The 15,529-nt window shown below is 37.7% G+C and overlaps 1 protein-coding gene across 2 annotated transcripts in view; it reads left to right on the top strand.

Annotated features, from left to right (window-relative positions):
- Positions 1–6,322: 6,322 nt before the first annotated feature.
- The window catches only part of LOC106882107 (acylglycerol kinase, mitochondrial), a 207,970-nt gene continuing 198,763 nt past the window's right edge, over positions 6,323–15,529 (top strand). The window contains exons 1-3 of one of the 2 annotated variants that reach the window (XM_089338267.1): positions 6,360–6,591; positions 6,910–6,949; positions 14,042–14,181. In XM_089338267.1, coding sequence (XP_089194393.1) covers positions 14,080–14,181 — 102 coding nt within the window. In that variant the 5' untranslated portion in view covers positions 6,360–6,591; positions 6,910–6,949; positions 14,042–14,079. Of the gene's footprint in view, positions 6,592–6,909; positions 6,950–14,041; positions 14,182–15,529 lie in introns of both variants that reach the window. The other variant, XM_089338266.1, reaches the window with a different exon arrangement.

Genomic DNA, 15,529 nt, shown 5'->3' with positions numbered 1-15,529 from the left:
TTGTAAACTGCCTGAAAATCATTGATATGGCCTGGTAGTGTGGTGGAGAATGCTATCTCTATGAGTGACATAAAGGCAGTGTTGGCAAAGTGACAGTATGTTTCTGAATTTGTAGAAAAATATCATCCTGAAGAAGTAGCTACAAGTCGTGCAGCTGCTTTATATAATAACACTGCTCTGGTGCATTTTTGTAACATTTTGAAAGGCAGGGAAAAGCAGACTTCTCTTGATATGTTTCTAATGAAACAACCTGCAAGTGTAAAAAGTGAAGCCCAAAAAGCCTAAATTAAGTGCTGAAGTCCAATGCCAACTTGGTGTGTTCAGCTACCAGCCCAGGCTCTGCTGCTTGTCAGGCTGAGAAAAGCAAACTGCCCTGTAAATCAGAGTGGCTGTTCCAGTGCATCTCCCTTGCCATCCTCCGAGCAATGCCTTTTCCATGTTATCTCTGGAGCCATGAGAAATGTCTCTATATTGTGAGAGCAAGATTTTCCAAAATTAATTCATATAAAGGACAAAAGTCTTTATGTGGCTCATGATTCAGTGTTTTAAACATTACATGTATTGCAGCATATCCCTACAAATGATACATATATCTTAGCACATTATGTAAACACATTGCTGTAGAGTTACATACATAAAAAAATAAGTCAACGTTTGAAAACAGTTTACAAAAAGGACAAACACTGCTCAATATGTATGTTTAAATACAATTGTAGAATTAAAAACAACCTGAAAGGAAAGATTACCCAAGCTATGAACAACTTTAAATTTAATTCTGACAAAGCTTTGTCGAAGCTTTTAAAGATCATTGTCTATTTTGAAAATCAAATACAAATATTAGCGAAAAGTCAAAATCATCATAGCTAAATGTATGTCTCCTTCGACAGATTGGTGATTCCAATCACCCTACATCAGCAGTTCTTAACCTGAGGGCTGTCTGGGGTTTATTTAATGTATTTGAGGTAATACATTGCAGTTGTATTGCAGCTGCTAGCAGTATCATGACTGTATGTACTTCACTCCTGTATTGTGACTTACATGGTGCTTTGCATTCCAAGACTCGTTTGTTAGTTCTCAGCTACGCCACAGTTTATTAATCTCTGGTCATGTGATCGTGCAAGCTTGTCTGATTGGTGCAGATGTTGCCTCATGTTCCCAACTCGTTGTTTGTTTGCTACCTTGACAGAGAAGTTACAAAGGAGGAGTACTTGTTCTCTGAGCTAGTGTCACAACTCATGGAGAAGATATTTCCAAAATCCTAGCTTTTCTTCTTAAATATAGGCTGAGCAGGGGAGCACTTTTTGGTCTGTGTACAGATGGGGCTCTTTTCATTATTGATTACAAATCTGGCTTCAAAGCCTCCATGAAGAATGTCACTCTGCAGGTCTCCTTCACTAGTTGCATGATTCATTGTTATGGACTTCAAGAAATGTTCACAGACGTGAAGACTGCAAATCATAACTGAGTGAGTGCAACAACTTTAAGGATCTTTAAAGTGTTTTGTGAAGAAATGGGCATTGACTTCTCTGTTCTTCTGTTTCACATGGAGGTACGTCAGCTCTCACATAGCAAGGTTGGGAATTGGGTGCTACAACTTAGAGAGGAAATAACGTTATAAAGTTATACCTCAAAGGAGACTCTTCTTCATGAAAAGATGCAAGATGACTATTTCGTAACAAAGGTTGCCTACCTGGCTGATTTCTTCTCCGAAGTGAATTCCCTGAACATTTCACTCCAAGGAAACTTTGCAATACTGTACACAGTTTGTGACAAAGTGGCAGCACTCGGGTGACTCGTAGAGATAACATAACGAGTTATACAATTTAATTATTACATTTATTGTTCAATTACATACAAAGAACGCACTCACCCAATGTTCGTTATGAATAAACAAAAGTCATGTCCGCCATATATATATCAATGACCTTTTACTACGACAGTCCCACAAGACAACAACAATGAAACAATGAACTCAGACGAACCACATGACACACGGAACGTCAGACGAATTACATATCTAACAGTCCATATAACAGTAAGATTCAAGAGTTCAGGATGGTAACACATCTTTCTTCCCTCAGATGACAATTATTCTGAATTCTATGCCAGAAGCTGAATGCAATTTCCGTGAAGAAATCTCAGCTCATCTTCAGGCAGTGGATGATGCCATTGAAAGATACTTTTCAGGATTGGATGACTGCTGTACTGATGTGTGGATTGCAGACCCTTTTCAGTGAAGGACTGTGCCATCAGTGATACCGATGTTGCTGTGAAGGTAGAAATTCTTCAAATTCGTGAGGATACTCAGTCGAAAGTTGATTTTTCTGAAGAAGAGCTTCCAACATATTAGGCAAAACTGAGGGACGATTATCCTCTTCTTTCGATGCGTGCACTGACCATGCTGATCCAGTCCCCCTCAACCTATTGCTGCGAGGCTGGATTCTCAGCAATGAAGGCACTGAAAATGAAGGCTTGTGATTGATACTGACATGAGGTGTTGTCTGTCAAGCACTCCTCCTCGCTTTGATATACTTATGGCTGCGAAACAATAACAACCCTCCCACTGAGTGAATAAGTAGGTTTTGAATGATGTTCAGTAGTTCCATGCATTTTTTTAAGGATTTGTGGCATTTTTCAAGGTCTATTATTAGTAACATTTTCAATAAGTTAGATCTTCATATAGTTTTGTTTTATCTCACCTTTATGCAAAGTTCACCATCACAAAATTCATTGTAGGGGTCACAGCAATAACCTGGAGAGTCTCAGGGTGTAAGATGATAAAAAAAGTTAAGAACCACTGCTCTGTACAATGGATCTACAAATTAGATTTATATAAAGCAAATACAAAATCTGACACCACAAAAGTTTGGTTTTATGGAAAGATTAAAAAAATTGTGTAACTCCAGAATTAGATTTTTCCCCAAAACATTTAAACGAACCAGTGAAATGTATCATTAGATGTAAATTGATATATCTAACGGACATATATAATTCAAAGCAGCCAGCTACTGAAGATAGTCACCCCACTTCCACTAATGGACAAACAGAATGGTCTGTTGAATTTAGTCGTAATCACTCCAGCAATTTGGCTGAAATCCACAACCTCTCCACTGGTGAACAGACAAAACATTTAGATGAATCTAGCAGCAAGCAACACACTAACAATTTAGCTATGATCCATACCTATGCTGTACAAACAGAAGAACACCAAAAACTTGTGGACTCCTTACAAGTGATCTGGGATAGTATGTTTCGACAGATCCACAACCTTAATTTCAATGACAGGCCATACAACACCAGTATTAGTAAAGAACCCAGTAAATTAGAATTTGCAGCTGTAAATGAAATTGCTAAAAAATATCTGAAGACCACACAGGCTAGAGGTATGGAAACAACCTATGAAACTCTTAATCTCTTGATATATGTCTCAGTCATTACATTATTAGCATATCTCAAAGAGCTGAAGCCACAGGATCAAGATTCATGCAGAAAGCCTGAACCAACATGGGAATGTAATTTTTAAAATAATTTTTTTTCCCTACAAAGTATCTCACAGATAATTGTAGTTATGAAATGTAACAGAGAGAGCAACTTCACACAACATCAAGAAGGCCCCAGGAAAAAAACTGGAGAGGCAGTTTGGTGATACAGGGTTAAAAAAACCTGTTCTTTAAACTGCACCAGCTCAAACAACTCACAGCTACAGTTGAAAGGATATAAATTTACAATGTATAAATACCAAATGAGTAATAAGTTATTTGCCAGGGATCTCAAGTTAGTTTACAACAGCTTCAATCTGTAACAAAAGATCAGGTTGAGAGCTACTGGAGATTTGTATGGGAAACAAATGATCAATACAACAAACAAGCTGTATGGTTAAAAGAACTGGAGCATGACTAGTGCAGGCATGTCAAGCAAAATCAATATGAAATAGATGGTGAAATACTGGAAACAGTATTAGAGAAAATGCTAAACAGGAACTCCCCAGGCCCAGACCTCACAGCAGGCTATTGGCTGGAGAATTTCACCTTTTATTGGTGAGATCACATATGGTTGTATGAAGAAAGTATCAAGGGTACACAAGAACTGTCCAAATGGTTATCAACTGCAACTCATCCCCCAAAATAGCCAAACTATCCTTACTAGAAATTACTGCCCAAAAATCTGCGAGAATATCATGTACAAACTAAACACTGGATAGCTCTATCTGTTCTTGCAGAATCATTGTGTTACCAAGAACATTATAGCACCTGAGCAAATTGGAGGTAAGAAGATGTAGAGTTGTATACAGCAGCAACTAATTAACAAAATAATCCAAGGGAAAACAAAAATGGCATCTTTCAGGGTGATAACCTGTTGGTGTTACTATTTGTCCTATCATTAAATCCACTATCATACCTGCTCATAAAACATAGTGACCAGAAAAATGGATCCAGAAGTATCTCCCATCTTCTCTTTATCAACAACCTGAAACTGTATTGGCCAAATAAAAAAAAACAATTGGACATTAAACACAATTTCCTACAGACATTGGAATGAAATTGGTGAATCTAAATATGCATTTTTGACAGTAAAACATGGAAAAGATGTGCCCTCCTCTCAAAGGCTAAAGATGAATGATTTGACAGGTGATAGTCAGGTGATAATTCTAGGTATCTCGCACAAGATGAGAATGTCAGATATGATGGACCCATAAATAAAGAGGATCAGAAAGGACTACCTCAAGAGAGTAAAAAAAATATGGTTATCAGAACTCTCAGCTTACAACAAGCATATGGCCCACAACACCTTTGCAGTGTCTGTCCTCAGCCTATGTTTGGCCTTCTGAACTGGTCCCTACAAGAACTCAGTGAGATTGATGTTTGAACTCACAAGCTGCTCAGATATGTTCTGTTGTGAAAATCAGCTGCCCACTGGACACAAATGTGGTTAGAAAAATACAAGAGAAAGAGAACATCCATAGACCATTGATAAGGAGTTTGCAAATCCAGTACCCAAGATACATGTTCAGCTTCATACCCATTATTATTGGAGCAACAGGATGCATACCAACCAATCTGGAGCAAACTATGGCTGAACATAGAATCTTGGGTAAAAATCTGCATGACCCAAAGATTTAAAGGACAATGGTTAAATCAAGATACCTTCCTTCACAACCTTGATACCAAGTCAGTGGCCAGTCAAAATTCATTCTAAATTTAAAAGAGACACACATTACTATATTTGATGAGGAATGACACAGGTACCTAGGAGTATATGGTAACATATTTTACAATGGTACCTGTAATAAGATACATGTCACTAAAGAATATTACAGCTGGATAAAGAAAATATGGACCTTGGAACTCTCTACATTCAATAGAACTGTGGCCTACAATGTGTTTGCGGTAACAGTACTCATAGCAACATTTGGGTTGTTTGATTGGACACTTGATACAAAAACCTAGATATTAACCAACACACATAATTTCTACATTAACAGTGATGTAGACAGCCCCTACCTAAAATGAAAACAAAGGGACAGAGGCTTAACATCAATCCAGACTGTCTTTGAATGTCATATCATATCCCTTCAGCAACATCATTCAACCAATAAGTGTCAAAGTGCATCTCTTGATCAAGTTTGCATATACGAGGCAAATATCATGAGACTTGTAAAGCAGCTCCTTGAGTAGCATTTCTTGTTTGATAACTTTGAATACACGACTCTACCACAACATGTCATCAGATGAAAGGATGAATGTATATCAGCAGAAGACCATGCATGAACACGTTACTAGAAGGCTCCAGTAATAATCAAAGCAGTCAATCATGGACCAACAACCGGATTACTAACTCTCACTTTGAAGAGTATGTGTTTACAATCCAGGAACAGAATATATCAACCAAATAGGGACAGAGATGCAAGGCAAACACCAAAATGTGATAACATAGAAGATATCACACACATCATAAGCAGTTGTCCATATGAAGTAATTGGTTGATCTGAATCAAAATTCAGAGATGCATCGATACACCAAAATTGGAAGCAATCTGAGCAAAATTAAAGGAGGCTCATTTTGTGAACGAAACTAACTAGATCCATTATTTCTAGCAGAAATGCCATTTTAAAGAATTTTTACGAAAAAAAAGTGAGCAAAAGCATGTGCATGTGTAGATACACATTATTCTTGTGGTGGGAAACTATTGATTTGTCTGTTATAAACGACAATGCTATTTGCTCATCAATTAAGATATAAAAAATAATCAAATAAATACAAGCACAAATAAATAAACGAATACGTACCGGCGTCGATTTAATAAACTCTATATCGTCACTGTGTGCCTATTAGTTATTTCCCCCTGATTTCAAGACCAGTAACTCCAGTTGTCTAAAACCACGTGTCTATTCACTTGTCTTCGTCTCGTTCTTTAACGCTTTAAAATAATTCAATATTATTAAGACAATAACAAAAGCTGCTGCTTAACAATGTCCAAAGCGGTATTAGGGGCGGTCAGTATGGCCAAGACAATACGAACTCATTGGAAAAAGTCCATATTGATTTGCGGCTTAGCAAGCTATGGGCTAAGATATGCAAACAGTTTATACAGGTTTGTATAATTCAATTTTGGAAATGAAACAGTGAGGTTTTTATTTAATTTAATTTTTTTGGTTTTTGTGTGTTATGTTTTTTTTTTTTTCTGAAAATAATTATCCACGTGCGAGAAGAGAAAAAGTTGCATCTGTATGTGTTAGTAGTAGTGTTACTTTTGTCACTGTTGACATTTGTTGTCAAAAGAAAACACAGACGCATACTTGGAGTTTTTTTTCCATATATATTTCGCCTTTCACAATCTCAGATATAGCTATGATGTTCCCTTTCCTTTTATTTTCACTTCATCCGGTTTTTTTTTTTTTTGCTTTTTCAGAGACGAACTCATACGGAGAGCTTATTGTGCTGAGGCTGTAGTAATTATAACTGCTTATTATTTCTTTCTTAATTTGGAGGGCACGCCCCCCCCCCATATATATATATATATATATAACCCCTCTTCCATTCCTTTATAACTCCATTGTATTCCTTGCGCAAAACTGATAGGTAAGACTAGCCGTGATGGATATATAATACTGTACACACACACACACACACACATATATATATATATATATATATATATATATATATATATATATATATATGCGAAGGTAAATTCCCTTCGATATATATATTGTAATATATGGATTCATAGAATCGTGGGGCTATTACAGAAAGCTCCTCTTGTGGACTCGGGTAGTAAACTATATAGTAATCCAATACGGAGGAGTATAATGCAAAGTTCTATGCAGCTTGAAACCCAGGATATCCGATCGATGAGTTTATAAACCATAAAACGTCAGGAGGTATGAGAAGTGGATACATTTAGTCAATCACTTGTCATCCTTAGGATTGCTGCTATTTCGCAGCCTTCATGTAAGAATTTCTGTATATGATAAATTATTTTACATGTCTGCACAAATATACAAATATGCATGCTACACTTTATACAATGCAATTATATGTTTACAAATCAGTGCAGTTAAAGAAAGCTAGCTTATCAAATCACCAGAACTTCATGGTTTACACATACCAAATTTTCTCTTTGTATATACAATGTATGGAAGACTGATACTAGATAAAATTAGCTTGGTTTGGTCATTAAAAATAAATGTAAATGATAAATATATTTTTTTCATATTAGTTAAGGTGCTGAAGTGACCATCCTTAATGTTTACAAAAGACATTGTTAACACTGCACTGATTTTATCGTGCTTAGCTTGTATATTAGTATAGATATATGTAAAATAATTTATTATACACTGAAATTATTACATGATGAAAGTTGCAAAACAGCTATAACACTAAGGTTGACAAATACTTAAATATATTCACATCTCATACACACAAAGATGTAACAGCACCTTCATCAAGTCTCTTTTATCATAATCTTGAGTTGACAATTTGTAAAAGGATATTGGTTTAATAACCTTACAGACTCTGTTGGTAGCTGTCTCTTCAGCATATATCAAAATATTTTGAGAGCTTACCACATTATAAAATTTCATACTATATTTCCATGTTTTTATTATTTATGATGCATGTATGTGAAGTATATTGTCATCACTGCAGTTAAGTTCATTTTGTTATATCATAGTTTGGGGTCTAATCCCACTGCATGGTACCTTGAACATTATACTATGATCTTGGGTTGACCAATGTGAGTGAAATGTTGTTGATAGGAGCTTATGTCATGTATGTCTGTGATAATTTTCGTGGCATCTGTCTGTTGGCTGTGGCTGGAAAGGTTCTTTGTAGGGTAATGCTGGATAGATTGCATCTGCACATTGCTGATGAGGTTCTACCAGAATGACAATGTAGCTTTAGAGGTAGTAGGAGTACTATGGACATGATATTTTGAGCTGTAGCTACAAGAGAAGTGCATGAAACAGGACTTGTCTCAAGTTTTTATTGATCTGACAAAAGCTTTTGATTCTATAAATAGTTGCATTTTGGGAGATCTTGAAAAAGCTGGGCTGCCCTGAAAAATTTGCAAATTCTTAGACAATTTCATGATGAGATGGAGGCAAGAGTTAATGTTGGAGGTACCTTGTCAGATCCAGTTTCTGTAGAAAATGATGTAAAACGGGGTGATATTTCTGCTCTTACCTTGTTTGCTCTGTATTTTACAATAGTCTTTCAAATAGCCTTTAAAGATTGTGCTGAAGGAGTCTATAAGACATAGGACAGTGGGAAAACTTTTCAACCTCAAAAGACTTTGTGCTAAAATGAAAGTTCTTCATTCTCACATCACTGATTTCTTGTATGCAAATGATTGTGACCTGTTAGCACATTCCAAGGAAGATATACAACACGTGATGAATGTGATTTCAGCAGCATTGGGCCTTACAATTAACCAATTTACACCCTCTAAGCTTTATATAGAGCTTTCTGTAATTGTATATAGACAAAGGTTAGAAGTTGTAATCAAATTCATATATTTAGGAAGTATTCTGAGCACTACTGGTCTTGATAATGAAATTTCGTATAGAATCAGCAAGGCTAGTAGTGCTTTTGGTAGGCTTAACAAGTGTCTCTGGTCACACTGTAGTATATCTATCCAAACTAAAGTTAGGGTTTATAGCACATGTGTTCTGCCATCATTGCTCTATGGAAGTGAGACCTGGGTTGTTTATCATAAGCATTTGAGGCCTTTGGAACGATTCCATAAATATTGCCTTAAGAAAATTCTTGGTATAAATTGGAGAATAGTGATTAGTGATGTAGTGGTATTTGAGAGAAATTGTAGTGGGAGGGTGGAATCAATCATTCTGCAATGTTGTTTGAGGTGGGGTTGAGAATGAATGATAAAAGACTTCCTAAGCAACTTTTGTTTAGTAAGCTGAAAGATTGTAAAAGGCCAGCACATAAACCCAAAATGACTGCCTTAAAACTGCTTTGCCACAGACAGGAATTTCAGATGTTGATTGGGAGAGAGAAGCACAAGACTGAAGTAGATGGAGGAAAAGAGTGCACTGTGGTTGTTTAAAGTTTGAAAGAAAGAGAATGAAGCACAAGAAGATCAAGAGAAAGCTTAGAAAGAATGAACCAATAGAAAATGAAGGATTGTTGTTTTTTTACATGTGTGATTTGTAGGAGGAAATGCTTGAGTCATGCAAGGCCTGGTCAGCCATCAGAGAAGTCCCAGGAATTAACCCTTTGTAAATTGTGATATGACTACTGTTCACAACAGAACATGTGCAACCTGTGGAAAAAGACACGTCAAAAGACTTCATACTGTGGCACCTGTTCCTTCTGCCAGCCAGCACAACTGTGCATTATGCAATAAAATGTGCAAATCTTTGGCAGGGCTCAAGAGTCATATAAGGGCCTCACATTGCATTATCAATGACTCACTTCAGTGATTCTTTCTAGCAATGGCTTTGATTATATATGAAAAAGCAGCCTCTACACACACAGATATATATACTCATTGTAACAGCCACTTGGATGGAATTCATTAAAGTAGATGTTCTATTACATGATGCTTTCCTGTAGCTAACCCATACCTGTTTCCATGTAATATTTCCCCATGATCTGGCATATTTTCATGAAAGATTGGGAATAAAGGACATTCCTTATGTGATGCTTGTTTTCAACTATCACATAGAAACATGATGTTTTGATTTAATAGTTTATAAGTTATGTCTCTTAAAAAGAAAGCTGCCATGTGATTTAATATCAAATAAAGTTATACATTCAAAAATCTGTCTGCTTTTGTATAAATCATGTCATGGTGGCAGTGAGACAGCAATTTGCCCAATCAGACATAATGACTAAAAAAAAGAAAAAAATTGGAAGCAAGCAATAACAAAGGTGACAATAATGCAGTAAAGAAGTTAAATTTTTCTTTTTTTTTTCCCAAAAGTGTCCAAGTGAGCTGAATAATCCCATTACCATGTTTCAACTGGTTGAACAAGAATAAATGCAAGGCTTGTAACGAATGGGTTGATTTTATGAGCTATCAAAAAAAAAAAATAGATGAAAAACTGAAGCAGAACTATATTTTACTTAGCACTGGACCAAAGGGTTGAGAATTAATACAAAATGTGAATTTTATATCAGTCAACATATTCAGAATTTTTGGAGCCCATCTTATGCAAAAATCAAACAAGTGGGTTGAACAATTAGAGTTCTCATTAATACAACAAACTGAATAGTCGATTGACAAATATGTGGTTCGACTTAAATCAAAAGCAGAAAGATTTGACTTTGATGTAAACTAGGAGGAAAGAATCTTTGAACAAATAGCAAAAGACTGAAGTGGACAAATGCAAAAAGAGATCTTATAAACAAACCAGATCATATGCTAAAGTTAGCTATTGAAAGCATAAGGAGATATGAAGCTATGATAAAAATACAGTACATGTTACAATGATATCAATGAAAAGAATTGATACATATATGTAGTTAGAATGAAAAATACCAGACAGTGTGGAAGATGTAGAAAAATTCACAGGAAAAGGAAAGAATACTTAAGCATTTAACAGAGAATGCAGAAAATGCCAAAGACTAAACTATTTTGAAAAATTTTGCCTTACAAAAGCAACTACATACCAAAACAAAAAACCCCAGTTCCTATAGGTCCAGTAAAAGAATCCCATGCCAGCACAGAAAACAAAATAAGGATCAAAAATGTGAGAATGCCATTTACAAATAAGAATACGATTCAGGCCAAGAACATGGCTTGTATTTATACACTGTAAAAAAAACAAGAAGACAAAAGTTTTAATTACATCAACATTAAGGAAATATGTTATAAATTGTAAAGAGTGCTATGAAAGAAAGTACAAAAGTAAAATGCAAATGGACACTTTTTAGCAGTTCTATATGTTTTGTAAGAAAGAACAATAATATTATAAGTACATATGTATGTGTGTATATATATATATATAAATGTATATATATATATATATATATATATATATATAAATATATATATGTATGTGTATATATATATATATATATATATATATATAAGCACATAAATACAAAGTGGAAGAAATAGTTCTTGACTATTGAAGGTAGAGTAATATACTTTTTTTTATTAAAGCTGCAAAAACATCACAAAAAACTGTTTGTTGGACAGTTGTGATCAAGACTGGAATGAAATTGATTCCAGTCTTGATCACAACTATCTGACAAATGGGAACATGGAACTCTAAGTCAGAGTTATTGTCAAGTTTTTACAGCTTTAATAAAAAAGTATGTATGTGTATGTATATATATATATATGTGTGTGTGTGTATGTCATCATTGTTTAACATTTGTTTTCCATGCTGGCATGGGTTGGACAGTTTGACTGGGGACCAGCAAGCCAGTAGGCTGCACCAGGCTCCAATCTGATCTGGCAAGGTTTCTACAGTTGGCTGCCCTTCCTAATGTCAACCACTCTGAGAGTGTAGTAGGCACTTTTTATGTGCCACTGGCATGGGAACCAGTCAGGCAGCACTGGCATCAACTACGTTTGGATGGTGCGTTTTACGTGCAACCAACACAGGAGACAGTCAGTGGCAGACTGGCATCAATCATGTTTGGATGGTGCCTTTTATGTGCCACTGGCACAAGGAGCCAGTCAGGCGGCACTGGCATAGACCCACGCGTGAATGGTGCTTACTACGTGCCACCAACACGGGTGCCAGTCAGGTGGTACTGGCATTGGCCACAACTACAATTTCCATTTTGATTTCAATCTTATTTTGATTTTACTTGACTCAATAGGTCTTTTCAAGTGCAGTGTATCGCCCGATGATTCAAAGGTACTTTTAAATGGGCTGGTTATAGGACATTGATATAAGCTACGGCTGTGATCTCATTTTACTTGCTGGATCTTCTCAATCGCAGCATATCTCCAAAGGTCTCAGTCTCTTGTTATTGCCTCTGTGTTCAAAGGTCATGCTTCACCACCTCATCTCATTTCTTCCTGGGTCTCCCTCTTCCATGCGTTCCTTTCACTTCTTCACACAGCTCTCCTCATCCATACACAGCACATGACCATACCAGCGCAGTTGTCTCTCTTGTACACCACATCTGATGCTTCTTATGTCCAACATTTCTCTCAGGACACTTACACTCTGTCATGTGTGCACACTGACATTACACATCCAGTGGATCTGTCATGGCCCATGTTTCACTGCCGTGTAGCATGGCTCTTCGCACACATGCATCATACAGTCTACCTTTCGCTCTGAGCAAGAAGCCCTTTGTTACTAGCAGAGGTAGGAGCTTTCTGAACTTTACCCAGGCTATTTTTATTCTAGTGGCAATGCTCTCGGAGCATCCACCCATACTACAGACTTGGTCACCTAGGTAGCGGAAGCTATCAACTACTTTTAGTTTCTCCCCCTGGCATGTAATGGAATCTTTTCTCTGAATATCTTCTGTGTTTACTGCCCATGTGCACCTGCTGCACACAAAAACTATCATCCCGGTTAACCTTCCTTTGATAATGCTGTACCTCATATGTGTCCATAGCTTACACTGGGTACAGTTACGGTGTTTCTACCTACACCTTTTCTATAGAATGAACAGGGCCATCTACCTGAAGGGGATTGTGATTTGTCCACCTTCCTACTTACTAGGACTTTGATTTTTGTTACATTGAATCTAAGGCCCTTCGATTCTAGACCTTACTTCCACACCTGAAATTTCTTCTCTAGTTCTGGCAGTGATTCAGCTATGAGAGCAAGGTCATCAGCATAGAGGAGCTCCCAGGGGCATCCTGTCTTGAATTCTTCTGTTATTACCTGGAGGACTATGACGAATAAGAGGGGGCTGAGGACTGATCTTTGGTGAACCCCTACTTCTACCTGGAATTCTTCACTCTACTCATTCCTGACCCTCACCTTACTGACAGCATCCCTGTACAGAGCCTGTACAGCCCTTAGTAACCACTTGTCTATCCCTAGTTTCTGCATTGTCCACCAGATAAGGGATCAGGGGATCCTATCAAAGGCTTTCTCCAAGTCAACAAAAGCCAAGTACAGAGGTTTATCTTTGGCCAGGTATTTCTCCTGCAGTTGCCTTACCAGAAATATAGCATTAGTGCTGCTTCTACCTGGCACAAAACCAAACTGCATCTCATCTAGGCTAACTCTTTCCCTTATTAGTGGGGTTATGACCCTCTCTGTGACCTTCATCACCTGATCCAGCAATTTGATATCCCTGTAGTTATTTCTATCGAAAAGCATCACCTTTACCTTTGTAGCAGTTGACTATGGTGCTGTTACATCAATCATTAGGTATGACTCCTTCGTGAACTACCTGATTTACAATACGGGTGACTAGACTATAAACTACACCACCAGATATTTTAAGCATCTCACCAGTGATTACTGATGGGCTGGGGGCTTTCCCTGAATTCATATCCTTAATTGCTTTATGTACCAAGGTGATGTCCATTCAGGTAGCTGGTCCCTCAAGTGGGTCTATATATATATATTCTTTTCTTCTTTCACACATTTCAGCCTTAAGGCTGTGGTCATGCTGGGACACTGCCAATGTAATGACCAATTTTGGCATTTGGCGAAGGAGAGGATTCGACCCTGCTGCCCTCTTCTCAGTCACCTACCTTGATATTGGTTCATCCCGGACCTTGGAAAGAAAGGTATGTATATATATATATATATATATATATATCATCATCATCGTTTAACGTCCACTTTCCATGCTAGCATGGGCTGGACGATTTGACTGAGGACTGGTGAAACCGGATGGCAACACCAGGCTCCAATCTAATTTGGCAGAGTTTCTACATCTGGATGCCCTTCCTAACGCCAACCACTCAGAGAGTGTAGTGGGTGCTTTTACGTGTCACCCGCACAAAAACGGCCACGCTCGAAATGGTGTCTTTTATGTGCCACCCGCAAAAGCCAGTCCAGGGGCACTGGCAACGATCTCACTCGAAAATCCTACGGGAGCCAGTCAGGCGGTACTGGCAACGGCCACGCTCAAAATGATGCATCTCATGTGCCACCCGCACAAGAGCCAGTCCAGGGGCACTGGCAACGATCTTACTTGGCTTGCCGGGTCTTCTCACGCACAGCACATTTCCAAAGGTCTCGGTCAGTAGTCATCGCCTCGGTGAGGCCCAATGTACGAAGGTCTTGCCTCACCACCTCAGCCCAGGTCTTCCTGGGCCTACCTCTTCCACGGGTTCCCTCAACTGTTAGGGTGTGGCACTTTTTCACGCAGCTATCCTCATCCATTCTCACCACATGTCCATACCAGTGCAATCGTCTCTCTTGCACACCACAACTGATGCTTCTAATGTTCAGCTTTTCTCTCAAGATACTTACACTCTGACGGGTATTCACATTGACATTACACATCCAACAGAGCATACTGGCTTCATTCCTTGCGAGCTTACGTATGTCCTCAGCAGTTACAGCCCATGTTTCACTGCCATGTAGCATGGCTGTTCGTACGCATGCGTCATACAGTCTGCCTTTTACTCTGAGTGAGAGTCCCTTTGTCGCCAGCAGGGGTAAGAGCTCTCTAAACTTTGCCCAGGCTATTCTTATTCTAGCAGCTACACTTTCAGCGCACCCACTCCCACTACTAACTTGGTCGCCCAGATAGCAGAAGCTATTGACTACCTCTAGTTTTTCACCCTGGAATGAGATAGAAGTTGTTTCCTGTTTGTTTACATTCTTTATTGCACCTGAACATCTGAACATATATATATATATATATTAGGAAGGGCATCCAGCTGTAGAAACTCTGCCAAATCAGACTGGAGCCTGGTGTTGCCATCCGGTTTCACCAGTCCTCAGTCAAATCGTCCAACCCATGCTAGCATGGAAAGCGGACGTTAAACGATGATGATGATGATGATATATATATATATATATATATATATATATATATACATACCATGTATGTATGTATATATATATATATTTATATATATATTTATAAAAAAGAAGTTTGAAAACGCCAATATATAAAAAATG

This window comes from Octopus bimaculoides, chromosome 20, assembly GCF_046866305.1.
Source record: "Octopus bimaculoides isolate indiv1 chromosome 20, ASM4686630v1, whole genome shotgun sequence".
Classification (NCBI taxonomy): Eukaryota; Metazoa; Mollusca; class Cephalopoda; order Octopoda; family Octopodidae; genus Octopus; species Octopus bimaculoides.
Note: the sequence above shows the minus strand (reverse complement) of the source record. Positions and strands in the feature narration are given on the sequence as shown.